This window comes from Vanrija albida (assembly GCF_041260175.1).
Source record: "Vanrija albida strain AlHP1 chromosome Unknown contig_5, whole genome shotgun sequence".
Taxonomy (NCBI): Eukaryota; Fungi; Basidiomycota; class Tremellomycetes; order Trichosporonales; family Trichosporonaceae; genus Vanrija; species Vanrija albida.
In genome coordinates, this window is record NW_027191424.1 from 2,464,372 (window position 1) to 2,491,580 (window position 27,209).

Genomic DNA, 27,209 nt, shown 5'->3' on the forward strand with positions numbered 1-27,209 from the left:
TTCCGGCGGTCCAATGGCATGCTCGACGCTTATCTTCACGACGTGCCTCTGGTGGGTATGGAATCGTGCTGGTGATGGGATCGCGCTGGATCCATCTGGTCACCGCCGTGCGGGGTGCGGGGTGTCGGTCGCCGGATGGCGTTGTGGGTCGTGTCGCTCCTGGTACCTTGGCCGGACCCCCGCACTCGGCACCCGGGGTTCAAGGCTCGACGTGATGGTCTGGGAGGTACATCGCAGTGGCTGGAGTTACTGGGATTGTCGATGAGAAAGTGTCGCGAAATGAGGTGGAAAGGTGTCAACTGCGGCTCGGAGCTCACCAAGTTCATCTCTTCTAACAACCTCCACCTGCCTCGAGATGTCTCTCGGACCCCGACCTTCCAGATTGTACACGGGTTTTGCCAGTGCACGCCCCTGCACTGGTTCTCTGAACCCGGCTCGATGGCTGCCCCTTGGGAACCACTTCTTGGACTACCGAGTGGCAGGGGCGTGGCAGGGGGAGGTTGGGTGTGACCGACGCGGTGGCGTGTGCCGCAGCACCACTCTGGTAACAGCGCGGTATTAAGTGGCCCAGAGCGCAAGCTATGGCGCGTGCACGAGCCAGAATGCTCGTCTCAGCACCGCTCGTCGCTGCTCACGCCGTGGAAGCGCCTCTCGTGGCGGTCGAAGCTGCCCTGCATGCCCTGCCAGCTTGTTGACGCCCGCCACGTGGACCACGTGGCCCCAACCACCACCCACACAAAGTTCACGCCCACATCAATAAACCGCGCTCGCCTCCACCCCCCCTCCTCCCCCCACACACAATGGTCCGCTTCAAGTATCGCAACCTGCTGTGCGAGTTCCTCGACGGCAGCGGCGGCGCGCTCGCGCCCTTCCCCCCGGCAGCGGCAACGCTCGACCTCGACGAAGAGGACGCGATGAACGGCGACGCGGGCGCGCCAAACGACCCAGAGGACGAGCTGCTCCCCGTCCCGGCCGTGCCCTTCGTCCTCCCCCTCCCCGAGGGTGTGGGCAAGCCACTGCTGGGAGAGGACGCGGCGTCGGCCATCTTCCGCGCGATAAAGGGCAGCGTGCAGGCTGTGTTTGGGGACGAGGGCTGGGGCCGCGTCGCGAGCTCGCTGCGGGGTGGGTGGCTATGGCCGAGGGAGAAGCGCTCACTCACGCCCCAGTCATCTACTCGTCGCCATATACGACCCTCACGATCGTGCGCGTCGCGCGCCCGCACTACCGCCTGCTCTGGGCCGCTATCACCATGCTCACTAGCGTCGGCGGCACGCCCGTCATCCCCCGCGTCGTTGCGGTCAGCGGTACCGTCAAGAAGCTCCAGAGCGCCGCTATCGCACACCACCGCCGCGTGATCGCCGCTGCGGTCGCCGCACTGCTGGCGCAGGGTGGGTGAATTGTGCCTAGCTGTGCTAACCCACGCAGGAGACAAGGGACAAGGCGAGCGCGAAAGGCTGCAGAGCAAGTGGGACCACGAGCGACAGGCCATCGCGCGACTCGAGGACTAGCACACACACCGTTTCCGCTTTCGTCATCACACACAACTTGTATGCATAGTAACAATAGTACAACATTCTAGACCGTGCGGAAGCACGTCTCCACGCTCCGCAGTCGCTCCACCCGGTAATCACTCGACGTCGCGAGCTTGTTCTCTACGAGGAGCTGCACCCCCCGACGAGCGCGAACGAGCTTGAGCGACTCGCAAGTCTCGTCCACCATGGCCACTGCAGCGTGTTAGCAGATGGCTGGCGCACAGGCTTACCATATGACTCGACGCTGGCTCCTTTCGCGAGGCCAACCTCGACCTCGCGCGCCACTTTTCGTATCAATTTGCCTCTGAAGAGGCATCAGCGAACATTTACCCACTTCTCATGCGTACCGCCTGTCCCCCGTCTCTTCGCGGCCCCAATGCGCCAACACCTGGTCGGCAAGCCTGCCTTCGCTGAAGGACGCCTTCAGAGCCTCCTGTAGCTTCTGCAGTCCTAAGGTGCGGTCTGGCTGCCGCTGAGCCACCATGTCAGCCCGGCCCCAGCACTTTTACCTGTTACTCACTGTTCCGCCTGGAGTGAAGTGAGGGACTCCTGGCACACGAGGCGTCATGGACGGCACCTTGAAGTCGGACGCAACCTTGGCTCGCTTCATCGGTGCTGAGACTGCACCTTTAGCTCTGCCTGCTCTCCGCTGACACCCACCATTATAGAACGACAGAGGTCCTCCCGCAGTCGCTGGCTGAACGCCCTTGAACGTCCTCTCCCGCTCCTTGCGCTTCTTTTCCGCATAGCCTGGGCTACGCTCGTTGCCATACACGGCGATTGCACCGCTGAGGCCATTGTCCGCAATCTGATCAATAGTTTGGACTCGAACTGGGGTCGGAATCTGATTGATGGCCCCGTTCGGAGGCATTGGTCGTAGCCCAACCCTCCGAGTTCGCGGGCAAGGCGTGTCCAGTGCTGCCTGGAACGAGCTGCCGGGCTGGTCCATCAGCCACAGCTGCTCCATGTCGTCTTCCTCGCTCGGCGTTGCAAAGCTGGAATGCAGCCGTGACGCTGGCCGCAGCTGTGACCCCGGCCCCAGGCGTGACGCCGGCCCTAAAGCAGGCATGGCGGTCGGGCCATGCCAGGCTGCGAGCGTGTTCGGGCGGGCCGTTCCGAGGGACAAGCTCGACGGTGGTGCTTCCAATGGCTTTGGTGCGATGATTGGCGATGCAACGTCGACGTCCTCGGTGAGGTTGCCGGCGCGCTGATAGACGCCGGCTCGATTCGAGCAAACCTGAACAGTCAGGACTACCGTGGTTTCCGCTCACTCACGTCACACAGCCCGTTGCAGTACTTCGCCTTCACCTCGGGGGTGACCTCGTCAATCTTCTCGCCGAAGTATCGGCAAATACTAATGTGTCGGCACTTGCCAATGAATTCTGCGTATTGCTGTAGCTGGCGTGTCAGCGTGCTAGTTGAAAGGAGACCTACGGCTTTGAAGCTGTTGATCATCCGCAGTTTGTTCCGCTCTGCTGCCGGCTGGTCGTTTCCGTCCTTCTTGGTGCGTTCAGCTTCCTTGTCTATCAGGCCTCGCAGGCGAGAGGCATCTTCCCGCGCTAGGTTGTGTGAGCTGGGCAATCGGTTCTTCCGCGTCAGACATACAGTAATACAACAGGCACCGCGACATCTGCCCCTGTCAGCACGCACAGCTACCGGCGACTCACATGTCCATCTCGGCCGGCGCGACCGGTCTCCTGGTAGTAGCCTTCAAAGGACTTGGGCATGTCGTAGTGGACGACGTAGCGAACATGGGCCTGGTCCACACCCTGAATGTCAGCAGCTCCCTCGCATTGCACTCCTCACCATGCCGAAAGCGATCGTCGCAACAATGCACTCGACCTTGCCGGCCTTCCAGTCGTCGAGGGTTTCTTCCCTCTTGGACAACGGTAGAGAGGCGTAGAACGGCCTGGCCGTTATCCCATGCCCATTGAGAACTCTCGCGATGTCGTCGCACTGACCATTAGCCGGGGCGCCGTTGTCCGTCCACTTACGTCGGCTTTGTATCGGCAGTAGACCAGACCGGACACACATGGCATTACCACACGATGACGGTCGTTGATGGCTTTGGCCTCCGGAATGAAGCCGAGGATGAAGCTGGAGAGATCTTCGGCAGTCTGCTCGAACTTGTTGTGCCCGCCGTGGTACCTAACCTGACGGTCAGCAGCTTTCGGCGGCGGCTCTGCGTACCTCGTAGAACAAATTTCGCCTGTTGAAGGGCTCAACCCACTGGGCGAGGCCTTGCTCAGGCGTTTTGGGCATGTTCAGAATAGTCAACAAGTCCTGCCGGACTTCATATGTTGCAGACGCCGTCAGAGCCTGCGGTTAGCAGAGGCAGTGGAACATCACTCACAGTGATAGGGACTGCGGGGTACCGAAGCCGGAACTCCCCAAGTCGGCGGTAGGTCTGGGTATATGAGCTCCCCATCACTGGCTCAGACCCTTTCAACTTACAGGACGAAACGAGGACCCCCATTCCTGGCGATCAGCACCAACCACCCACGTCACTCACGTCAATGACGTGCGCCTCATCGATTACCAGTCGGACAATCTGCCGCTGATGGTAGGCGAGATCGAACTCTGCTTGGTACTTCGCACTGAACAGCGTTTCAGGCGTAATGTAGAGCAACCTGAGGCATGGGTGTCCCATTCGCAGCTGGCGTTTGACCTGTTGTAAGCGCCTTCGCCGTCTTCCTCCGCCCTACCTCCTTGGTGTCCTCCACGCTCGTCTTCTCGTTCAATTGATAAGCCTCGATGCCCTTCTGCTGAAGACCTAAGACTTGGTCTCGCATGAGAGCTGGTATCGTTAGCTTTGTCCATTGGCGAGAGAGCATACCGAGCAATGGTGACACCACGATCGTAATACCATACTCGATCGTCACAGCTGGTACCTGGAAGCAGACACTGAGGTGAGCTACTTTTGTGGACAGAACACTCACGACTTGCCGAGGCCAGTCGGGGCAACGACCAGTAGATCACAGCCTCGCAGTGCATAGGTGCATATTTCGAGCTGGGGCCCTCGAAAGTCACTGTGACCCCAGTCTGATGTGTGAGCTGGGGCTCGACTTGTCGTGATTCGGCTCACACTTCTGGAGCGTCCTCCTCAGAGCCGCATCACTTTCTGTTGAGGAGGGGACGCGACTAAAAGTTCTAGGCTTAAAGTTGTTGACTGCGTACTGGAGCAATGTGAGTGGTCGTGCAGATGAAGGATGGATCGGCTTACCTGGGTTCCAGTCTGGCACGGATAGGTACTGCTGACCGGTGTCGCCGAGGGCAGAGGAAAGACGGTCAAAGCGGACACCTCGCCGTCTTCCTCCATGTTTGTGTTTGTTGCGCTGAGGTCTGAAAGACTGTGCTACAGTGGTGTGAGAGCCATTGGGAGGAATGTAATGTTGAGTGTCAAGATTGCGACTTGTCAAAACAAAGCCAGTCGCGTCACTTTCTGCTCAGTGGCAAGGAAGGCCCAGCCAGGCTTTAGCGGTATCAAAAGTCGCCAAGTGCTGTGTTGTGGCTTCGGCTTCCCCACGGGGGCGTGGTGGTCGATGGAGTAATGACGTGACTCCGTGGGAGTATGTAGGTCTCGCCCCGCCCATCGTCTCGTCTCGCCGCCGCCGCCGCCACCGCCGTCGCTTTCCTTGTCGCGCCCAGTTACCAGTCTACGACGTCGCGCCAGTGCCGTGTGCCGTGTGCCGCCGCAAGTTCCCGCCCACCCACACACCACTTCCATCATCATCATCATCAAGGCGACGTTTGCGCTCCATCACTCGCAAACCCCCGTCATCACCATCACTGGCGCGTCATCGCAAGCAGGTCGACTCATTCCTCGTCCATCTTGGCGCTTCACCGTCCTTTTGACTTGATCCACTTGCCCATTCATTCATTCAAGTCGTTATCGGTCTCTGTAAACACGCACCTTCCTTCGCGCTTGCCACCACCGACCCGACCCGCGGTTTCACCCACACCGCACTCTACGTCATTTCAACATTGATGCTGTGAAGCAGTGCCCACTCCTTCCTCATCAAAACAGTGAGTTGGAGCTGCGTGTGTCGTGTGTAGGACAAGGAGGCTAACAAGAAGCTGCAGCTGATAACAAGTCCTTTCCAAGCATGACCGAGCCTACACCTTCTACCTCCCCCCCGCCTTTCGCCACCACGAGTGTGGACTTGTCTTACCAAAGCTCCGAGGTCATCGGCAGTTCGGGCGCTGAAGCAAGTGCCCAAGTCGAAGGCGCAGAAGGAGTCACTGCCGCGCTAGACTCTCACTACCACGGTATCACTACCGCGCTGGACTCGGTTTCCGTCAGCCTACAAGAAGACAACATCACCCCGGCGCCCAACGTGGATAAGTCGATCAACGAATCGAAGCAAGCTCCTCAGCCGGCGATCCCTCGTGTCTCCTTCGACGATATGTCCCCGTTCAGGACCGAGCCCGAGGACGATGACAAGGCCATCAGTCAATCCGAGGATGCTACGGCCTTTGCACCGGCACCTCGTGTCGATCCGGCCCTTCCCAAGCCACCACGGCGTTCGGCGACTCTCCCTTGGAGTACAAAGGATCCTCTGTCTCAGCAAGCGCCCCGACCTGCACTTGGTCGTTCGTTTTCAGGCAATGATACTGCAGTGGACACAATGGGCTTGGGATCCGTGAGTAGCGTGCTTGACGAGGCAAGTCCATCTGGCATACTGACGCACGTTCCCAACCTGCCCGTTATCGCACGCACAGATCCCCATCGGCACATCGGCCATTGTCTCCGCGATTACGGCGTTGCCATGGGAGGCAGATGAGGAAGAGACGTCGGCAGATGAGAGTGATTCGCAGCAACCACCCCGCCGTCTGTCGAAGACTGTCCTCATCAAGCCCGGCGGCACCAAGAAGCCTGCCGGTGAGCCGCGGTACTGGGGCTAGTGCTAACACTCTAGCTCCCCGCCTTCACTCTTCACTTCACACCATCAAGACCATCTACGGTGATGTTGGAGGAGAGGAAGAAGAAGACGATGCCCAAGATCTGGAGACACCTGTTGCTACCAAGTCGAAGCCCCATCACTTTTTCCATCACCCCCACCTCTCGTTCCCGTTCAAGGAGAACGTTATCGCACGGCGAGCACAAGCTCCTGGTCACTCGGAACTCGTGGCTCAGGGTGTGGAGGAAGCGTCTATCAAGTCCCCCGACACCGACGAAGGAGATAAGCCACCCCGTCGCGTCGAGTCGTCGTCGACCATCACGATCGCCAATGTCTCGGGCACTGACTCTCAGGAGCCGGCAGCGGATGACCCGCAGAGTGAAGAGGAGGAGGGTCCCTCGCATACCCAGCCCCTATCGAAGCGGTTGCAAGATGTTTTCGGCCTCGACGAGCAAGAGGAAGTGCTGGCCGAGATGAGCTGTTGGCTCTTGCGGAGCGTCAGTGAGTAGCAAGGTGTACCGCTACAAGCATTCGCTCATCAGTTCCCAGTGTTAAAGGGGTACATGTTCCTTACCAGAACACGGATATGCTTCTTCGCCAACATGCCTCACGAAGACGTAGGTCAGGACGAAGGAACAATGCTAACTTTGCAGACTGTGGTACTCAAGAGCGGCCCACTGTACAAGAAGGCACACCGGACGAAGCTCAATCCCAAGTTTTGGGTTGTGCTTCGTGACAATGTTCTGTCGTGGTACGATAGCGCGAATGACCCATACTTCCCTCGCGGCAATGTGCCACTGCAGTATGCTTCTAGCTGCGAGTCTGTGGACAGCACTCGGTTCAAGCTACGAACCTCGGAGCGCAACTTCACTTTCACGGCCGACACCGAAGACAACGCTACGGAGTGGGTTCGTGTCATCCAAAAAGCAATCTTCAAGGTTCAGCACGAGGGCGAGAGTGTGAAGGTGAGATTGCTGTACTGGAAATGTCTAATGGCCTCTTAGATCGTAATTCCCCTTGAAGCTGTCGTCGACATCGAACGGAATCCGACTCTGGAGTTCGCCGAGACAATCGAGGTCAAGGTGGTCGACCCTGAAGATGCCATGTCCATGGACAGCTACTTCTTCGCTTCGTTCCCTGACAATGATTTCGCCTATGATGTGCTGCACCAGGCCCTCGAGGAGCGACCGATATCAAACCTCCCCCCGGCATCTTCGACCCAGGAGAAAGAGCAAGGGGATGAGAAGCCTGCCACTCCAACCGCCGGAGGCTATGGCCTTCCCAGCATTGGGTCCGTTCTTCGCCCTCTCCTCAGTCGACCTGGAGTCACGGAGACCCGCACACCAATCGTTGCTCCAAACCAGCCTACTCTCCCCGAGTCATACACAGATGACTCGCTCGCATACCATGGTGGCGGTGAAACGGAGGGGTCTGATGAAGAGGACGATTCTGTTGACGTCAAGGGTTACCCACCGAAGCAAGTCGGCAAACCGCCCCCTGGGATGAACGCGCCCCCAGCATCAGGCTGGCCCACCGGCTGGATTAAGAAACCTGCGGCAAAACTGTTTGGCTCATCACCGGGGCGATCGGGCACACCGAGACGTTGGTCCAAAAGCAAGTCCACTCGGCGTCCTCGAGCACAGATTTCCTCTGTCACCGAGGTCATGGGCACTTCGGCCGTCACGACCGATGAGGAGAGTGAGGCTGAGCTGGCTCCACGGAAGTCTCGCCTCTCGTTCGCATCCGAAGCACCTTCTGAGAAAGCCACGCGCAACGCTATCGACGAGAACGTGATTGCCAAGTTCCGGCGCACATTCGGGCTTCCCGAGAGCGAGCAGCTTTTGGACCACTTCACGGGCTACTTGTACCGCCTACTTCCAGTCCGTGGGCGCTTCTACATCTCGGAGAACCACTTCTGTTTCCGATCATATCAGAAGATCTACAAGACCACGGTGAGATCAGCCACCTAGAACCAATGCTAATGATCGGCAGATGATTGTGCCAATCCGCGACATGTTTGGCGTCAAACCGCAAAACGCGTTCCGTTTCGCTCATCATGGCCTGATCTTGATTGTCAAGGGGCATGAGGAGCTCTTTATCGAGTTCTCGTCCTCTGACCATCGGACCGAGTGCATGACGCTCCTGGAAGAGCGAATCGAGGCTCTCCGCATTAGTGCAGATCAAGAACGCAAGACTGTCGAAGAGGAGGGGATCCTTGCTGAAGACGAGGGTGGTGCGAGACCCACTCAATCACTGGAAAACAGCAGTGTGCTATCGAACAGCACCTCCATGTCCTCGGCGATGTTCGGGTCGACAGCCAGCACCTTCTTGGACTTCAAACCCGAGCCAATGACCATCGTATGCTTGACGATCGGTAGCCGCGGAGATGTGCAGCCCTACATTGCACTGTGCAAGGGACTGATGGCTGAGGGGCACACCACGATCATCGCCACCCATGGCGAGTACCAGAAATGGGTTGAGGGGGTAGGTACTGAGATGGTGACCTGTGAATCATACTGACCATCGCAGCACGGCATCGGGTTCCGCAGCGTCGGCGGTGACCCTGCTGAACTCATGGCTACGTGTGTCGAGAAGGGACTGTTCACTGTCGCGTTCCTCAAGGAAGGCTTGCACAAGGTATGTCCAGTCACCGGGGGATAGGCTGACTCGGCGTAGTTCCGTGGTTGGCTTGACGACCTCCTCCAGTCCTCGTGGGAGGCTTGTCAATCGGCCGATCTCCTCATCGAATCGCCAAGTGCAATGGCTGGCATTCATGTCGCGGAGGCGCTCCAAATCCCGTACTACCGCGCTTTCACTGTTAGTTGCTCGCGCCATTGTTGTCGACTATCTGCTAACACATACAGATGCCTTGGACGCGGACTCGAGCCTACCCGCAAGCATTTGCTGTCCCTGAGCACCCGCGAGGTGGGAGCTACAACTACATGACGTACGTCATGTTCGAACAGATCTTCTGGCACTCCATTTCAGGCCAGATCAACCGATGGAGGAAGCACACTCTCGGCCTGGAGGCCACGGGGCTTGACAAGCTGGAGCAGTACAAGGTGCCATTCCTGTACAACTTCTCGCCAACGGTCGTGCCCCCACCTCTGGACGCGACGGAGTGGATCCATACGACCGGTTACTGGTTCCTTGATCACTACGACGGAACAAAGCAACACAATTGGACGCCCCCGAAGGATCTGGTGACATTTATTGACGGTGCCCATGCCAAGGGAAAGAAAGTGGTTTACATGTGAGAGGCCATAACACTGGCTGATGCTGACGCGGCAGTGGCTTTGGTTCCATTGTTGTCTCTGATCCAGATGAGATGACCCGCTGCGTTGTGCAGGCAGTTGTGGACGCCGGTGTGTGCGCCATTCTGTCCAAGGGCTGGTCCGACCGAGGCAGCAAGCACCAGAGCGCCGAGGCGAAGGCAGAAATAGTCGAGTACCCCGACGCCATCTAGTATGTCCTACCGCATTTACACAGACTGACCGGCTCAGCCCCGTGGACTCGATTGACCACTCGTGGCTGTTCCCCCGTATCGACGCAGCTTGTCATCATGGCGGTGCTGGAACAACAGGCGCAAGTCTCCGGGCTGGTATTCCAACGATTATCAAGCCGTTCTTCGGCGACCAGTCGTTCTGGGCCGAGCGAGTGGAAAGCCTCGGTGTTGGCAGCTCGATCCGGAAGCTCACTCAGGAGGCCCTGGCCGAAGCTCTCGTGCAGGCTACCACCAGCGAGAAGGAGATTGCACGCGCAAAGTCTGTCGGCGAGCGAATCCGCAAAGAGAATGGCGTGGCGAGAGCGATCGAGGCCATCTATCGCGACCTCGAGTACGCCAAAGCGCTGATCAAACCACTGCCCTCGTCCCGTGCCGACGAGCTCCGCCGCTCGGCCTCCCACCCTGTTCGCGTCCGCACCGAATCCACCCCTGGGAGCGGAGCGCGAACGCCGTTCAGCACCGACAGCAACGGCGGTGAACACAGCGGCGGGCACAGCCGCACTGGCAGCCATGGTAGCATCTTTGCGCCGCTGCGACGCCATGCGTCACACAAGCACACCCGAGCCGTCTCTGTGGATCGTGATGGCAACTCGGACGAGAGCTGGTCTGTGGTCTCAGACTATGGCGCCGGTGAGAGCCAACTGTCATCGCCGGTGCAGGCCTCGAATGTCTTGAGCGATGGCAGCGGAGGCTGGACCGCCGAGTCCGAGGAAACACCGCGGGCCGGGCTCTTGAGTGGCCTTGTCGGCCACCTCTTGCCTCACAAGCACACGCCGGACCGGTCACAAGCAGCCACCCCTGAGGCGCCGCCGCACGCCCTTGGTCACAACCAGGTAGCTGGAAGCCAGGTCCCGGCGCTGTAGAAGAATGCGATTAGAGAGAGTAAGAAGGGGTGAGAAATAGAATGAGCAGCCTGCGCGCTGCCCGCTCTCCCCTGGTTTGTTGTATCTGGGTATCGATGCATACTTCTCCATGTGTGCAATGCCGGCTGTAGTGGTGCGCGGCGTTGTTGTTCTTGCTACTTTTACTCGTCGGCGGCGAGCTCGGCAGCCTCCTTCTTCTGGCGGACGAGCTGCTTCATGCGGCGCAGGTAGTCGTCGTACTGGCACTTCTCGTAGGCGTGCCTGTGGGGTGTCAGCGGTGGTGCTGGAGTTGTGCAGAGTTGTGCAGAGTGGCCTCGTCTGGGGTTTGATGATCGGCACGAGGGGCCGGGTTGGGTTGGAGACGACGCCACGGGCTAGCCATCGGCGTCTCGCCCACGAGCCGACGGCAAGAGGCATCGCGCCGCCGACGACAAGACGTGGCGCGCCGTCCCAAGCGCCAGCGTCGCCGTGCCGCGTCTCCGTCGACCGAACCTCCGCCGCGTCCCTCCACCTCCCCTCCCCTCCCCTCGACCCTCCCCCCTTCCTCCCCCCCACCCTCCCGCCAACGGCACACGCACCTCTCGTCCTCGCACTTCCATGTCAGGTAGTTTGTCTGGTGGCGGCAGATGTTGAGCGGGATAAGGAGGCTGCGCGGTTGTTAGCAGTCGTCGTCGACTTGGCGGCCGTCGCTGGTGCGACGGGCCGCCGACGGCGCAACGCACGAAGAGCACTGGTCGCGCCAGCCGATCGGGAGGCGCGCGCTCGCCATCTCGGACTCTGAGGCGGTGGTTCCCTGGGCCATTGTGTCTGCTGGTGGTGGTGGTCGTCGCTGTCGATCTTGTCCTTGTCCATATCGTCGTCGGTGCAATGCGTCTGCTCCGAGTGGTTGCGGCTTGCCTCTCAGGCGGGCGGGACCAATCCCACGTGGCCAGCACCGGGGTTACCCGGGCCAAGCTGCTTGTGGCACCCCGGGCAGGCGAGGGGCATTTGAATCCGCCGCTGCCGCTGGAGCGATTCCTGCACCCGATCATTAGCCCACCAGCCCTACTTATTATCCTCCGAGCGCCGATTACTTACTCGCACCACAACGCAGCCTTACGTTGTCTTACGGCGGCGTGACTGCGTGCATGGGCGCGTCATACTCCAACCCGATCTCACACCCATTCATTAGTCGTTCGTAGGCGCCGCCAGGCCACACGCGCTACCTCCCGTACTTGTACCGCGGCCCGAACGTAGTGCTGCAGTAGCGCGCATGAGAAGCTCGGCGCCGCGATCGCGCATGATGCACGTACGTACGCCTGCTGGGTGGAGCAGTGGGTCAGTTGAATGGCACCACAAGTCCAGTGCTCGCGTCCTCGCGTCGCGTTCAGAGCTCGCGTTCAGTGCTCCCCGTGCTCCCCGCCACTGCTGCTCCCCCCGCCGCGCGACTACCAGTACATGGTAACAAAAAACAAGCTGTAATGCTGCTGTATTTCCTTGCAAGAAGGCCTAAATAAATGGTACAAGACAACGGTGATGCGGTCGGTCAGATATCCTCGTACCCAAACAAATAGATGGAACCCTCGCGTCATGCCACAATGCGCTGTGGCACAACCACGGACGATGCCCGTTTCATGTGGTGGTCGTAGTGACCATGGCCGTGGCGGCCCTCCTCGCTGCTCGCCGTCACAGACTCGGCAGTCAGCAACGAGCCAAACGAGTCGCGGCGAACGCCGTCGTGGGCCTGGTGGTGGTGATGATGATGGTGGTGGTGGTGGTGGTGTTCGGGGTGGCGGATGCTACCGCTGTCCGAGGCCATGCTCGTGGGCGTGGCGATCGGCGTGAGCGACGTGCCGGCAGCCGAAGTCTTGGCAGTCGACCACGAGGGCTGCTTGCGCAGCGCACCAGAGCCCGAGCTCGACGTCGAGTGATCGCTGTCGCCGCTGTCCATCACGGGAGTAAGCTCACGCGTGATCTGCACCCGCTTGGTCTGGTAGTAGTCGTTGGCAAGCGTAGGGTACTGGCGGAGGTCACGGGGCGTGCACAGCTGCTCAACCTGGTCCGGGTCGGGCGACGACATGTCGCCAGATGAGCTCGACGGCGGAAGCGGGAAGTCGATGACCGCCGTGTTGGTCGTCAACATGAGCGAGTCGGTGGACAGGTTGTCAATGTTGACGGGGATCGAGTTGCGGTGCACCCGCGGCTGGCCACGAAACGACGCGGCGCGCTCGGCGTCGCGAATGCTGTCAAGGCGGGCACGGCTGGTAAGCTGCGCAATGGTCGAGGCCAAGGCGCTCTCGCGCGTGCCGCCGCTCTCGTCCGACATGATCATGCTGTTGCGAGCAGTCCCGGGCGACTCGGCAATGTCGTCGAGGTGCGGCATGCCCTCGGCGCTGATGTCCAGGGCGAGGCTGAGGGTCGACCCCCCAAACTTGTGAAGCATTGGGGTGGAGTACGACGCAGCAGGGAATGCCCAGTGGAGGGCAGGTGCCTGGTCAACATGAGCCGGCGGCTTGGGGAAAACGGAACCCAGAGCCGGCCGGTTCTTGGTCTGCGTCTTGAAGCGGTGCATCCCGGGCATGCGGCGAGACGAGTCCCCGCTCTCGAGGCCGAGCGACGGCTTGCGGGCCAGGTCGACCTTGGAGCCGAATCCAGGCGCCCACGACTGGCGGGGTGGCTTGGGGGACGCCGACGGAGCCACCGAGGAGGCAAGCGTTACCGTCGCCGTCGAAGACGTGTCGGCGGGGGAGAACGAAGGCTGCGCCGGGATGTCGTCGGGGATGCTACCATGGGCCGAGAGGTTGGTCATGCTGGCGACGACTCTCTGCGAGAGACGGTAGCTCATGCGGTTCAGAGGAGATTCGCGCAGCTCCTGGTGCTCCTGCAGCTCCTCGAGATTGTCCAGCTTGGCAACGTTGAGGACCGACTCGCCCGCATCCTTGCGGCTGCGGCTGAACAGACGGCTGCGGGTCTTGTTGCCCCTGCCGACCGACTTGGCCGACGGTGACGCAGCGGCGATTTGAGCGCTGCTGGGCGTCATCGGTCCAGGCTGCTCCGAGTGGAAGCTCATGGGCGACGAGGGGACGTTGTCAGAGCGTCCCTTGCGTCCCTTGCCACCACGGCCGAGGGCGTTCTTGAGACGAGAGAGGAGCGAAGGCGCCGCAGGCGTCGTGGACGACTGGTAGCTGGCAACCGAAAACTTGCGCTGAGGCTGAGGGACCGGCGTGTGGATAACGTGCGTAGGTGTAGCGTGCGTGAACTCTGGCGGCGGGACCTCGCGCGGGGAAGCGATGACGGGCGAGAGAAGTGGGGGCTGCGAAGCCTCGAGGAGCTTTGGCTGCTCCTCGTCATCACCAAAGGTCGCACTGCGCTTGAGCACGGGCCTGTCAGTAGACTCGGGGACCGCTTCCGGCTCATCCTCGTCCTCCTCCTGGACCTGCACCAGCGGGGTCGGGGACATGATTCCCGGCCTCCAGAGGGAAACAGCCGACGAGTTGGCAATGGCGCCACTGTTGATGATGAGTGGCGCCGGGCGGTGCGGCGCGCCAGGCGACCCGGCGGCCCCATCCTGTTGGGCAAGGTTACTTTCTGAACGAGCGTAAGCCTGGCGGATAATGGGATGGTGGTGGGTGGCAAGGGATGGCTGCGACGAGGAGGCGGTTGCAGAAATGACGGGCTGGGAGCGGGTCGCGCCAGTTGACGAGTGGGAGCCGTGCGTAAGCTCGAGCGGGTGAGGAGCGGGCTTTGAGCGCGAGAAGACGGCAACGCTGTGACGCTTGGGTGGGCTCGACTTTTTGCCAAAGCCGCCAAAGCGCGGTGTTGTGGGCGTCTTTGGCGTCGCCTCGCCGTTGGTGGTCTTGGGCGAGCGTCCGAGATCGACCATCGAGCCAAAGTTGAGGCGACTGCGACCGAGCAAACGTTGCTTGCCGCTGACGGGTGGCCGGTCGTCCCTTGGCGAAGACTCCTGAGGTGTGGTAGATAGCCGGTTTGTCGATGAGAAGAAGTTCTTTCTTGATTTCCACCACTTTGCGTTGTTGTCGATGGTTGGGGGAGAGGGTGTTGTTGTCTGCTGTGGCGTCTCTGGTGTGGCCCAGAGCGTCAAAGGGTCGGCCTCTGCTGGGGTCGCCTCCTCCTTTGCCTTCTTCTTGAACCACCCCTTGGACTTGGGTTTTGGCTGAGGACCACCGGCCCATCCGTCACCAAGGCCGACAACGCCTGGCATGGATCGTAACGCAGCATCCACAGGGGCGCGGTGCGACGCCATGTACGTTTCCATCTCGTTTTGGTCGTGCACTTCATCGTCGTCCGATTCATCGTCTGTTGGATCGTGGGGGTGAATGACATCTGGCGGCCATTGACGCCGTTGACCAAGATCTGTCACGGACGAAATGCCCAACCCGACTGTGCCGACGTTGGAGGGTGGCTTTGAAAAGGCGACTGCAGGAATGCTTGTTGGTCGGTTTGGCTGGACATATGGATCGATCTCGTGCTGTGCATCGTCAAAGGTGGGGATGGAGGCCAAGCTGGATGATGGGGAAAAGTCGTGTGATGGTGGGCGGTCCGTGGGAGCCGATGGGGGTAGGATGGCATCCATCGAGACGCGACTGCGTGACGGCCCTCCGCCACCTGCCATTGAGATGGAAAACATTGATGCCGATCGGGAGCGCGCTGGGACCTCTGTAAAACTGGATGAGCTGAGATGCGAGGATGATGAGCGCCAGATCACGGTCGATGGCGGCCGTGCACCTGCGGGCGTGTCGTGGTGAGTCGCCCAGGGGATGGGCGTATTCTCCTCAATCCCTGGTAGGTACGTCAGCTTACAACACAAACAGCGACCGAAAGGTACCACACGCACAAGAGCTGGTGTTTGAATGCACCGAGAGGTCCGACCCGCGGCGGTTGTCTAGTGAGAGTATGACACTGTGGTGGCTGCTTGGACCAGCAAGCGACATGGTGAATGGAGAGATGTCGGCAGGAGATGGGAACCAGAGGAGCGATGGGTTGTCGTCAAGTGAAGGCAAAGGCAGCGGGCCGCGCCAAGTGGGGCCAACGTTATGAATGAACCTGCTTTCGCGTGCTGGTACTTCGTGTGTTGGTACTGTCGCGCTGGACCCCTATGACGCGCCGTGGGAGGAGTTTGTTGCTGCACAAAAGGCCGCGTTCGCCAAAGTGTGCAAGATGATGAAGTGTTGATGGAGATAAAGGCCAGCGTGGTTGGCGTGGCGTTGTTGCACTACACCCCCTTGGCGTGGGCGACCGAAGCAAAACGGAGGACGTCTGGCGCTTGCGACGACGATGATGGCGATGGCGCTCTCCCCGTGGATTGATGCGGTTTGGAAAGGCTATTGTCGGGATGGTCCAGATGGATCGGGGCGGGCGACGACGGCGGCGGCGCGGGTGGGGGCTTTGTGGGTCTCACAAGTGGGATTGAGATATTGATCGGCTGCCGATCGACAACCACGGAGGAGGCGGAGGAGGGGGTTGCGGCAAGGCGGCGGAGGGTAGAGGGAGGCGTTTTGCTGGGATGTCGTCGTAGGTGCAGCGGGCGGCCGGGCGAGGGCGATTGCCTGGGGTTTTGGCGACACTTGGTGGGCGCCACGTAGGGTAACACGGTCTCGGGGTAGTTACCTTGGCGAAAGTGCAGGGCTAAGGTCGGCAGGCAGGGTACGCAAAATACGCGGCTAAAACGACTGTCCGCAATGCGGCTGCAATGTGCTGTTGGCGTGGCGAGTGATGCTTGTGTTGGTGTGTCCGAGGTACGAGGACGAAGCGCGCGATGCTGAATAGAGGAAAAAGAAACAGTGTTGGTCTCGACGCGACGACGACGACAACAAGGGCAAGGGTTTGGCGATTGGGGCCTGGCTGGGTGCCGTTGGGGGGTGGGGGGTGGTGGGTGGTGGGTGGGCTTACTCTGAAGCGAGAGGGGGGGAAGGGAGGGAGGGAGGGCGAGACTTAGTCCAGCGTGTGTGATCAAGGACTAATATTCTATAAGTGACAAGATCAAGGGTCGGCGGTCGGACTGGCAACCTGCACGTACGCGTACCAAACTGACGTGCACGTCGCGACGCGGGGGGTGAGTGTGTAGACAAGCAACAAGGACGAGTGTACCAACCAGTTGTGCTTTGACAAGATGACTGACCATAGGGGTCGCGCTGCGCCGGCGGCGGCGCGCGGCGCTGTCGCGGGTCGTTCCTGTCTCGTCGCCGAGACAGTTGGGTCCGGGGCAGGCATGCAGCCGGGGCGTTTACAGTCTGACTGGCGTGTGTTTCTCCCTGGCATTCCACTGAGCATGCACGTCTGCGACAAACGCGCAGCACGTCTCGCGGCTCACACTACCTCTGCTGCTGCCGCTGTGCCGCTGCAATGGCGCTGGATGGCGTCCGGGTCGTGCCGTGCTGCGCCACGCCACGCTAGCACCCTGTTCTCCTTCCACCCGCGGCAGGTTGGCGCCCCTACCACACCTCCGGTCCCCTCCCGCTGCCCCGTCAATTGCCTGCAAGTGCTCGCGTCTCGGGACCATGCCGGCATGTGTAATCATTCTTGGCTGGCCCGCCCGAGCCAGAGGGAGAGAGCGGGCGCGACCCAGTGGGCAGCAGCCCGCGCGGCGGCGCCACAGGCCCACGGGATTTTGTGCCTCGGCCTGGCACCTGGCACACACTCGTGCTCCTGGGCGTGCCAGCGCTGTCGTCGCGCATACCATGCTAGAAAAAACACCCCGAGCTCACGTACGCACTCGCACACTTGAGCACCCGCGAAGCTGGCTGGCGTCACTGCCCGCAAGCCCGCGGGTGGGTACAGGGAGGAGGCAACCATAATCTTGTTGCGTGCGCTTCCTCCGCTGGGGTGCGCCGGCGTTCTTGGCTAGGAACCCAGCGTGCTCACTACCGCCCGCACGCTCGACAACAGCGTCGTACGCTCTGCCACTGGTTCTGCTGCCATGGCCCACCAAACGGTCCTAGGAACACGAGACCCTCCCCGGCTAGGACGGCGGCGCCAATCTGGGTTACACTGCTGCGTAGGGGCATACCTTGGACGAGGAACGCCGTCAGACGCGCCGCGTGTCTTCAAACGCCTCTGTTCGCACGCAAAACAAGATTGCTCGCGGTGCGTGTGTGTTGTGTGTCACCCAGGAGGCGTCAACATGCCCATCCCTCGCGAGTACGAGCTGGCTTCCCTGGACACAACCCTGATGTCGCCCACCACTCGTCGTGCGGTGAGTAGCACTTAGTCTGCGCAGCCCTGCATCGTATTAAAAACCGCTGCCCTAATCGCCACCTGGGCCCTCGGCAGTGTACGTACATGTACACAACCACCGATTTTGACTTGACGTTACAGCCCAGTGTGATGTGATGTGATTTGTGCCATGGCCGAGGCAAAGGCAAAACTGGTGTGCTGCCGTGAGTGTGCGAGAGCAGGTGCGACCGAGCGAGTGCGAGAGAGTACAACGACGCGACTTTTTTCTTCTGTTTACCGAACCGAACCGAACCGTCGTCGGCCCAGGCCCAACCGATCCAGCATCGCACACAAACAAGGGTGCTCGACTGTTGACGGTTGACGTTTTGGTGACCGTGCCGGCTACGAGCCGGCTGGCCGATGTGCCCGCCAGTGCCCGCAGGAGAGAGCAGAGGCACAACACCGCCTCGGCGCCGCCGCCGCCGCCGCCGTTCCAGCACCAACCTTACCCCCTCGAGGCACCGTGTTTGTGCTGCTTACACGTCTTATGCCTCGGGTCGTTGTCAAGTGACGCTCCAGTTATGGTTCAAAGGTGCTGCTTGCGTGCTGGGTGACGGGCGTCGAGAGTGCGGCCACTCGGGTGGTGTGCCCCGTCCCTCGGCCCCTCGGTCCCACTCGCTTCTTCCGCGTCGGCCCGTCCCAGCAGACTACAGACTACGGGTTTTCCAAAGCGTCCCAATTCACGCGACTGGGCAAGCATGAACCGCGCGCGCCAGTGCGCACCAGCGCGTGCCAGGAGATCCTCGAGGGCCCACCAAGGGCATTAGCACTCTTTTCTCCGAGACGGTCTACCTTGCAACCTTCGTCGCTTGGCCGTTCCTGGGCGGCTACACTCCGTGAAACCCAAGTCGCCCGCGCCACACCACGAGGCCGCGGGGGTGGAGGGGGCTGCATACTCCGCCACAAACACTCCTACACCCATCCCTTGTCCCACCACGTAAACCCCAGGCTGACCCCCAATTCCCACTCAAGCTTCCGCGGGTAAAGGTGGGCCCTGATGCAGCCCGACTCTGCCACCGCAGCGCTTATACGCTTACTCTTTGTTCCGCGCGTTCCCTTGCACTCCCGCTCCAGTGTCACCACACAATAATGTCGTTCCAGCAATTCGATTAGCCTCAGGTCACTGCCAAGCCACAGTCGTCAACACTTCCAACCCATGTGCATCCGAGACTTTTGATCGAGGGCACAGTGATGTGATATGCCGTCCAGGCTTTACGGACCGACACACACCTCTTCCAACGGTATCTTGTCCTTGTCCTGTTCGGTCCATCTTGCACACTGAAACACATCCCATGTTGTGTAATGGCGAACACATTACATAGGCATTTACAACCTGACGCAGCGCGCTTGACCTTGACGACAGCCGCTGCCGCTCAATTGAACGACGGCATCGTGTCTCAAAAACTCGGTCCTCCTGGACGGCTGTTCGAAAGCCCAAACGTTCTTGGACGTGATGGGTTCAGGACTTTGGACGCTCCTTGTGCGCTACCATTCGACGCGTCGTACGAGTAGGAGCGGATGTTGGTCACTGAGAATGCCGTCCGTGCGGGAGCGCTGGCTGTCCCACCTGCAGACGAGGACGCTTTGTTTTCTCGGGTCAGGGACAGACTCCTACTCTCGTCAGCCGTGGAGCCCTAAACACAAAAATCCCATACCTTTGAACCCCATGCCCGGATCCTTTGGGTTGTCTTGATTTGATGGCAGTGACAATCGCGTGCCCGTGAGACTAGCCGTCAGGACCTCGCATTGCACGTTTCTCACACCATAAACCCACCTTGTACACGGCACCCGAGACGCCTTTCGTGGACTGGAGCGCGGCCAGGTCTGCAGCAATGTTAGGAGGCACTTTCACCCGCAGACTTGGCGCCAGACGCGTCTGCCGTGGCTATGCGCCACACGTACCTTGCGGCTGCTGCTTGACCAGAGTGTCCAGCAAGGTCTTGGATATCTTGCGTGGGCGGCCATTCTGGGAACGTTAGCATGCATAGCTTCCGACTCCACGCGCCGCACATACCTCGTCACGTTCTAGAATTGTGCGCAGCGCTGCTTCCAACTCTACTTTCGGTCCTTTTGCCCCGCTCGTCCCGCTTGTCTCGTTCGCTCTGTATGCAGCGCTAGTGGCAGTTTTACGCTTCTTGGGGTTGTCGATCGCCTGGACCTCATCGTCGCCGTCGACGATCGGATCGTCTTCGTTATCAGTGTCACCCCAGGGCGAATCGTCAAAGGCCTGCTCCTCGTCGCTAAGTTGCGCTAGTGGGACCTTGCGAGCCTGGCCAGGCCCGTTTGGAGCTTTCCTCTTGGTGCCTGCTGCTGCCGCTTGGACCACTTTTTGCCTTTTCTTGGGAACCTCAAAATCGAGGACAAGCTTCTTGCGGCCGTTCAAGTAGGCTTTGGCGTCGGGCCCAAGCTGGACGCGTCAGGTGTGCTGGACTGACACACGACTCACCTTGAGATACGAATTGCTCCAGCCAGCCCCATTGTTCATGTAGAACTCGGCCAGCCCTCCATCCATGAGCAGGGCTTGGATCAACCGTTCGGCTCCATCGCGAGTCCAGTCTTTGCCCACGCCAAAGTACTCGTTTGTGTTGAGGTTTTTGGATGAGCTTCCAGAAGCTCCGCGGAAACATGTGGCGGCATTGATGAGTGTGATTCGGCCGTTGCGATCAAACGCCTGCATCATCTGGATGACCTGCCTCGCCGCGTCGGTGACGTCTGTTTGCACAAACTGGTCCTTGTCGCGGTTGAGGCAGACATCACATGTGGCTCGACAGAGTGCCGGATCAAACTGCTCGTTGAAGAACGAAAGCACGGCGGTGCGGCGGCAGTCGGTCCTGTTCATGCAGAACTTGATGACAGAGTTCATGGCCTCCCTCTGCCGTTGCTTCTGGTGGAAGTCGAGGTCCCTGTCCCTGTCGATCATTTGGAAGGCAGACTTTGAGTCTCCGTAGGCGAAATCTGGAGCAGTTAGCGACCAGGACAAGGGCAGTGCCTACACAAAACACAGGTGGAGGGATGGCCATCGCGACCGGCTCGCCCAGTCTCCTGGTAATAGCCTTCAAGTGAACGCGGCAACGAGTGGTGAATGACATCTGCGAACATGAGCTCAGAGCACAGGTGGGCCCATCGCAGTACGTACATCGAACGTCTGGCTTGTCGATGCTGGACACGTTAGCCTGGGCCGCCAAGAGCTGACGCTGTGTGGCACTCACCCCATACCAAAGGCCACTGTTGCGACAATGATCTCGAACTTGTGATCTTGCCACCCTTCCTGGATCTTCTTGCGATCTCCGTTGGGCATTCCAGCGTGATAATGCCATGCTCGAAGCTTGTACACTTCTCGGAGTTCCTTAGCAACCACTTCGCACTTTTCGCGCGACGAGCAATAGATGATGCCGCTCGAGTCACTGCCCTGGGTCGCAATGAACCCAGCGACATCGGAGAGCACATCCTTCGACTTGGTGCGGATCTCATAAAAGAGGTTGGGTCGGTTGAAGGACTGCACAAGCTTGGTGCAGCCCTTAATGCCGAGGACTCGGATGATGTCGTCCTGCACCTTGTTCGGAGCCGTGGCGGTCAGTGCCATGATCGGCACCGTTGGGTAGTCTTGCCTAAGCTCGCCAAGGCGCAGGTCTGGGAGTTAGGACACAAGGCTCATCCACAGGTGCTTACAGTCCGAGCGGAAGTCATGGCCCCACTGGCTCACACAATGCGCCTCGTCAATCACGAAGCGCGCGAGTTGGTTGCGGCTGATAAGATCGCGGATGATTGTTTTGATCCGGCCGCCCTTGGTAAGCATTTCTGGGGTCACGTACACCACCTTGGTGTAGGGCTGGCGTCGTTCAAGCTCGGCATGGGCAATCTGTTTATCTGCCGCAGACAATTCACCGGTATAAGCGATGGACGGGACATTGAGCTTGATAAGATGGCGCGTTTGGTCGTTCATCAGGGAGATGAGTGGTGAGATAACAAAGGTCACACCCTTTGTCTTGCCTCCCGAGCAGACAGCGGGGAGCTGATCTGTCATAGTCAGTAGCTACGCGACAAGTGCGACATACAAGTGAGACTCTTGCCTCCTCCGGTGGGCATGAGGATGAACACTGTGGTGTTAGCACAGGAAACCCTTCTCAAACGCACCGTCTCTGCCAGCCAGCGTTTCGTTAATCGCCTCCTTCTGGTTGTGCCTGAAGGATGGCAACTTGAACACCTGTCGGAGCTTCTGTTCCACCTCCTTGCTCCACGCGTACTTGACGTCCACCTTGACGGTTTTCGGTGGAGCAATGTTCTGCTGACTGGGCGGGGCGGCTGGGCCGCGCTCGGGCGAAGAGTCTGGGACACGGACCCGTGGAATTGGAATTGGACGAGGTGGTGGAGTGTGGTGAGGCTGTGGTCCGTGAATTGGCGACGAGAAGATCTCAGCCATGTCAAGGTCCTTGAACTCGTCGATCGCAGTCGAGCTGTCGACAACGGTCGCGCCGGCCGAGGATTGGACAGGACGGGCTGACCCGGGCGGTGTTGACATGGCTACCAGATCGTGGGGTGCATCCGCCCACTCGCCCTCAGCCTCTGCCATGGCGATATCGTCATCGTCGAAATCGGGAGGGGGGGAGCTGGGAACCAACGGTGGTCGTGACGGTCCAGCCTCAGCCTGCTGACGAACGGGTGTGTGAGGGCGCGCGGCCGCAACGTGGGAGGACGAGAGGGAAGGTGGGTCGGAGGGCGGAAGGTCTGCCCTTGACTTTTGAGGCGGGTTTGTGCTCGGGGTGGGATATGATGCTGGCGGCGGCTGATGAGTGGGTGTTGCCACCCGGCTTCCGCTGCTGGACGGGGCTTGCGAGCGGGCGGCGATGGCGGCCTTCAGCTCGGCAAGGCGCTTGTTTATCATTTGCCTAGGAAAACGTTAGTAGCACCCCATGGTATACGCTCGCCACTCACAGCAACAATTTTGTCGTCGCTGGGTCGTCGTCTTCGTCATCGGCCGTGCCCTGCCTCTCAAGGATGGTGATCTTCTTTTCTTGATTACTCATGACCATGCCTTGGAGCTTCTCCAGTGTATACTAGGGCGAGGCTTCAGTACAGGTCAAGGAGATGATATCAGGTTCCACCCACCGTGTCCAGATCAGGCGGATAGCTACCTGCGGTGCTTTGGTTTGGGGTCGCTCGACCAGCGTCGGAGGAGGGCGTGAAAAGCTGGGATGGGGGCTTTGTCGACCCAGCGCGAGTAGGCGACCCACTGGACGTGGCCATGCTGAAAGACGTCTCACTGGACGCTGGGAATGTCAGCCCAAGCTCCGAACTGCAAACAGTCTCGCTCACAGTCTTTCTTCACACCGAGGGAAGGGAGGGTCTCGCTTTGCTTGGAGAGCTTGAACGAAGGCTGTGGACGGGTCAGTTGAATCACGCCCACACGTAGCTCACCTTTGACGCAGCGAGTTCCAACGAGGCCGGCTGTGCAGACGTTGCGCTGAGCCGGGCTCGCATTTCGGCGAGGTTGTTGGAAGGCGGAGTGGGCAGCGAGCCCGCGAGAGGCGTCACCGCCATGATTGAGCAGGATTTGTGTCCCTGGCGATTAATGGGATGCGCGGTGATTACGGTGCCAAAGCATGTGGATTGGTAAATGGACTGGCGTCGAGGGAGTGCGAACGATGGCGTCGAGAGAGATGTGGAGAGTGAGAGAGAGAGAGGGTCTGACGGCGCGAGATCAATAACAGTCGCGGGCGCGAAGATGCGCGCATACAGTCAACGGCATCCCCGGAACCAAACATTTCCACGTGACTCGCACGCGGAAATACCTCCGCTGCTGCTTGCGCGCTTGCATGCTCAAGGGCAGCATCGGCATCCGTCTCGGCCTGCAACTCGTTGGGTTTAGTGGAGGCGACGCAACTCAAGACTCTACATCTGCATACTCTCGGATACCCAACACGATGGCTTCTATATCACGCCGGGCCATGGCGTCTGCAATGGCCTCGGGAAGCGCACGAAGCGCACGGATACGCCCGCTCGGAGCAACTGCCACGGCAGTTTGCTTCTCCGCACCGCCCTCTCGCGCTCTCGCGACCTCGAGCTCGGCCGGCGCGCCAAAGAAGCAGCTCTCGGGCCGCGGTAAGGAGCGGTTCAACTTCAACACGTCGCTGTCCATGACCGACGACCCGGACCCGGACGTGAGTGGCTCTGCTGTGGCTATTCTGACGCTGCAGCATGTAAACTTCCGCCTGGTTTCGGCGGCCGAGGTGGCCAACTACCGCGAGCCACCGACGCGGGTCAAGATGCTGGTCCGCGACTTTATCGACGACAGCTTGTACAACGTGGGTGAGGGGCTCGCGACGACTACTCACCCGCACAGCCCCACTACGGCTACTTCTCTAAAAACGTGACCATCTTCACTCCGCCCTCGGCCGGCGGGTACGACTTTGGCAGCTTCCGCGACCAGGCGGCGTTCCAGGAGGCCGTGGCGGAGCGGTACGAGGCCGAGTACGGCGGCGCGGGCGAGGGACTGAGCCGGCAGGTGTGGCACACGCCGACCGAGCTCTTCAAGCCGTACTTTGCGCGGGCGCTCACGAGCGCCATTCTGAGCCAGTACAAGCTCAACCACTTCCCGCACGAGGAGCTCATCATCTACGAGGTCGGCGCCGGAAACGGCTCGTTCATGGCCGACACGCTCGCGTTCCTCCGCGACGAGCACCCCGAGGTGTTTGCGCGGACAAAGTACCGCATCATCGAGATCTCGGCTGCGCTCGCCGCGACGCAAAAGGCGCGCGCCCAGAAGGAGGGCTTCACCAACATCGAGGTCATCAACCAGGACGTGTTCAAGTGGCAGGGTGGCGGCGACGAGCCGTGCTTTGTCATCGCCAACGAGGTGTTTGTGAGTGCGCGAGTGTACACGGCCAGGCAGCCCACTCACACACGCAGGACAACTTTGCCCACGACATGATCCGCTACGACATGGTCACGCTGCAGCCGCACCAGGCCGTCGTCTCGATCGACGGGCACGGCGACTTTGCGCTGCTCTACGAGCCCGTCACGGACCCGCTGCTGCGCCGTGTGCTCGCGTACCGGCGGCTGCTGCCGCCGAGCCTGAGCACGCAGCCGCCGCTGAGCAAGCCGATGCTCGCGTCGTCGACCCTGCGGAGCGTGTACTCGCAGATGCCGTTCGTGCCCAATCTCTCGCCGCCGGATTTCATCCCGACCAAGGCCATCGCCTTCCTCGAGCGCCTGCGCGACCAGCTCCCGCGCCACCGGCTGCTCGTGTCCGACTTCTCCGAGCTGCCCGACGCCGTGCCCGGCCGCAACGGGCCCGTCGTGCAGACGCGCTACGGCACAAACATGGTGCCGTGTGAGACGTTCCTCGTCAAGCAGGGCTACTTTGACATCTTCTTCCCGACCGACTTTGAGCTCCTCCGCGACACGTACTCGCTCATCATGAACTCGCCGTCGCGGAGAGACGAGGCGCCGGCAAAGGAGGCAAAGGGAAAGAACCAGAGCCGCCTCAACAGCGACTTCTTCTCGTCCACCGGCGTGCGCGGCTTCAGACGCCGCTCGATCGGCGTCTACCCCCAGACCGAGTTCATCCAGAAGTTTGGCGGCAAGGGCATTGTCCAGGCGACCAAGACGCGCGACGGCCAGAGCCCGATGCTCGGCATGTACCACAACGCCAAGATCCTGTTTTGAGGGCCGAGTAGATAGATCTCATTAGCATTCACCACTGCATGGCATAGGATCTCGCTGTCATCATTGTAGACGAATATCACATAGGGCATGAAGAGCTGCCGGGGTACTGAACAAATGACCAAGGAGGTAAAGACCAAGGAGGCAAATCAATCTACAACAGGAGCGTGGGCGAGGCGACAGAGGTCGCGATATACATGACAAGAGAGACGGCCCGCAGAATGAGAAATGAAGGGTCGCGGATGTCGGAAAAGTCTAGACACGGACGCCGCGGCGGCGGAGACCGAGCACGACGGCTTCACGAGCCGTGCCGTGGCCGTGATTGTCGACGGCGACGAGATCATCGCCGATCTGTAAAACATCGACGATTGGAACGTAGCGGCGCTCATATGAGCCAGAAAGAGGCCGCGAGCCTGGGGCGGTGTAGGACCCAGACACTGGGCGCGACAGAATGGGTCGCTCAAAGGTCCCGGATGTGGGTCGCGAGATAACCGGGCGCTCGAAGGTAGCAGAGGCACGGTGCTCGAAGCTGGAGGCGCGCTGCTCGAGGATTGGGCGCTCAAACGACACGGAGCCCGAGCGGTGGAGTGACGAGTGCCGGGTCAGGCTTGGGGCAGCCTGTTCGTCCTGCGAGAGCGTTGGGTGACCTGATCGGGGCGACTTGACGCGTCGTGATTTGCGGCGGCGAGGCAGCTGCTTTGGGCGGAGGATCCACCCCAGACCAAGCTGGCCGATCCATCCGGCGCCCATCCCCATGAAGCAGCCGACGCCCACGACGCCACCCACGAAGACGTAAACGGGGTAGAGGGCGGAGATCAAACCGTACACAACGTTAAGGGGCGCAATCACAAAGGTTTTGGCGAGCAGTCTAGATGTTGACGTCACGGGGTAGAGAATGGTCGACAGGATGGACAGGATGAGATTGACCGCGTTGACGAGGTAGGGAAGCGGGATGGCGATGAGGGCAATGGCGAGGTAGATCGGATAGACGATCGTGCCCAGGACTACGCGCCATGTCGAGCTCGATTCTGAGCCGCCGGCCGCCTGAATCGGCGAGGGGAGTTGTGGCAATGGGTAGGGCAGGTACGGGTGCTGCTGGGGCTGGGGTGGTGGCAACGACGAACTGCGCTCGAGCGCATGCGGCGACAGAAGCGGCGAGCCTGAGGGCAGGTGCGACAGTATCTCGGTGTCGTCTGAACGCGTGAGAATCTGCCAGACGATGTAGAAGAACACGACGTAGACTGGGTGCGTGAGCGGTGCAACGGGGCTGGCGGGGGCGAAACACTCACGGACGACGGCGACGGGGCTCATGGGCTCCTCTTTGCGCTGCTGCGGTGGGCTCGCACGCGCGGCATCGTACATGTCCTCGTCTTCCTCCCACAGCTCGTCCTCCTCGTAGAGACCGCTGAAGCCCGAGTCATTGCTGATGAACGACATGCGGTCGCCGGCCAGCCGGGGTCGCTGAGCGGAGACGCTCGCCGTGGACCGGCGGCGCATGAGGTGCGGCGCATCGCTCGAGTACGACGGCTGCCGC

The 27,209-nt window shown here is 60.4% G+C and overlaps 6 protein-coding genes across 6 annotated transcripts; 3 read left to right on the forward strand and 3 right to left on the reverse strand.

The window, feature by feature from the left end:
• Nucleotides 1-800: 800 nt before the first annotated feature.
• Nucleotides 801-1,508, forward strand: POP5 (RNA-binding protein pop5; the record flags this gene model as incomplete). The annotated part of the gene is made up of 3 exons (XM_069355567.1): nt 801-1,122; nt 1,167-1,388; nt 1,426-1,508. The coding sequence occupies 3 exons, from the start codon at nt 801-803 to the stop codon at nt 1,506-1,508; spliced, it is 627 nt and encodes a 208-aa protein (XP_069207638.1).
• Nucleotides 1,509-5,938: 4,430 nt separating this feature from the next.
• On the forward strand, nt 5,939-10,801 carry ATG26 (Sterol 3-beta-glucosyltransferase; the record flags this gene model as incomplete). The annotated part of the gene is made up of 12 exons (XM_069355568.1): nt 5,939-6,175; nt 6,255-6,414; nt 6,452-6,934; nt 6,983-7,050; nt 7,087-7,398; nt 7,438-8,385; nt 8,426-8,917; nt 8,963-9,070; nt 9,110-9,250; nt 9,298-9,686; nt 9,725-9,898; nt 9,937-10,801. The coding sequence occupies 12 exons, from the start codon at nt 5,939-5,941 to the stop codon at nt 10,799-10,801; spliced, it is 4,377 nt and encodes a 1,458-aa protein (XP_069207639.1).
• A 161-nt stretch (nt 10,802-10,962) lies between these two features.
• Q8F55_007129 (uncharacterized protein) lies at nt 10,963-11,603 on the reverse strand (the record flags this gene model as incomplete). The annotated part of the gene is made up of 3 exons (XM_069355569.1): nt 10,963-11,062; nt 11,380-11,448; nt 11,524-11,603. 3 exons carry the CDS (start codon nt 11,601-11,603, stop codon nt 10,963-10,965), a joined length of 249 nt encoding a protein of 82 aa, XP_069207640.1.
• A 765-nt stretch (nt 11,604-12,368) lies between these two features.
• On the reverse strand, nt 12,369-15,056 carry Q8F55_007130 (uncharacterized protein; the record flags this gene model as incomplete). Its single annotated transcript, XM_069355570.1, has 1 exon — nt 12,369-15,056. One exon carries the CDS (start codon nt 15,054-15,056, stop codon nt 12,369-12,371), a length of 2,688 nt encoding a protein of 895 aa, XP_069207641.1.
• An 8,914-nt stretch (nt 15,057-23,970) lies between these two features.
• Q8F55_007131 (uncharacterized protein) lies at nt 23,971-25,678 on the forward strand (the record flags this gene model as incomplete). Its single annotated transcript, XM_069355571.1, has 4 exons — nt 23,971-24,171; nt 24,208-24,315; nt 24,354-24,872; nt 24,920-25,678. The coding sequence occupies 4 exons, from the start codon at nt 23,971-23,973 to the stop codon at nt 25,676-25,678; spliced, it is 1,587 nt and encodes a 528-aa protein (XP_069207642.1).
• Nucleotides 25,679-25,930: 252 nt separating this feature from the next.
• Q8F55_007132 (uncharacterized protein) lies at nt 25,931-27,172 on the reverse strand (the record flags this gene model as incomplete). Its single annotated transcript, XM_069355572.1, has 2 exons — nt 25,931-26,916; nt 26,965-27,172. 2 exons carry the CDS (start codon nt 27,170-27,172, stop codon nt 25,931-25,933), a joined length of 1,194 nt encoding a protein of 397 aa, XP_069207643.1.
• Nucleotides 27,173-27,209: the final 37 nt, after the last annotated feature.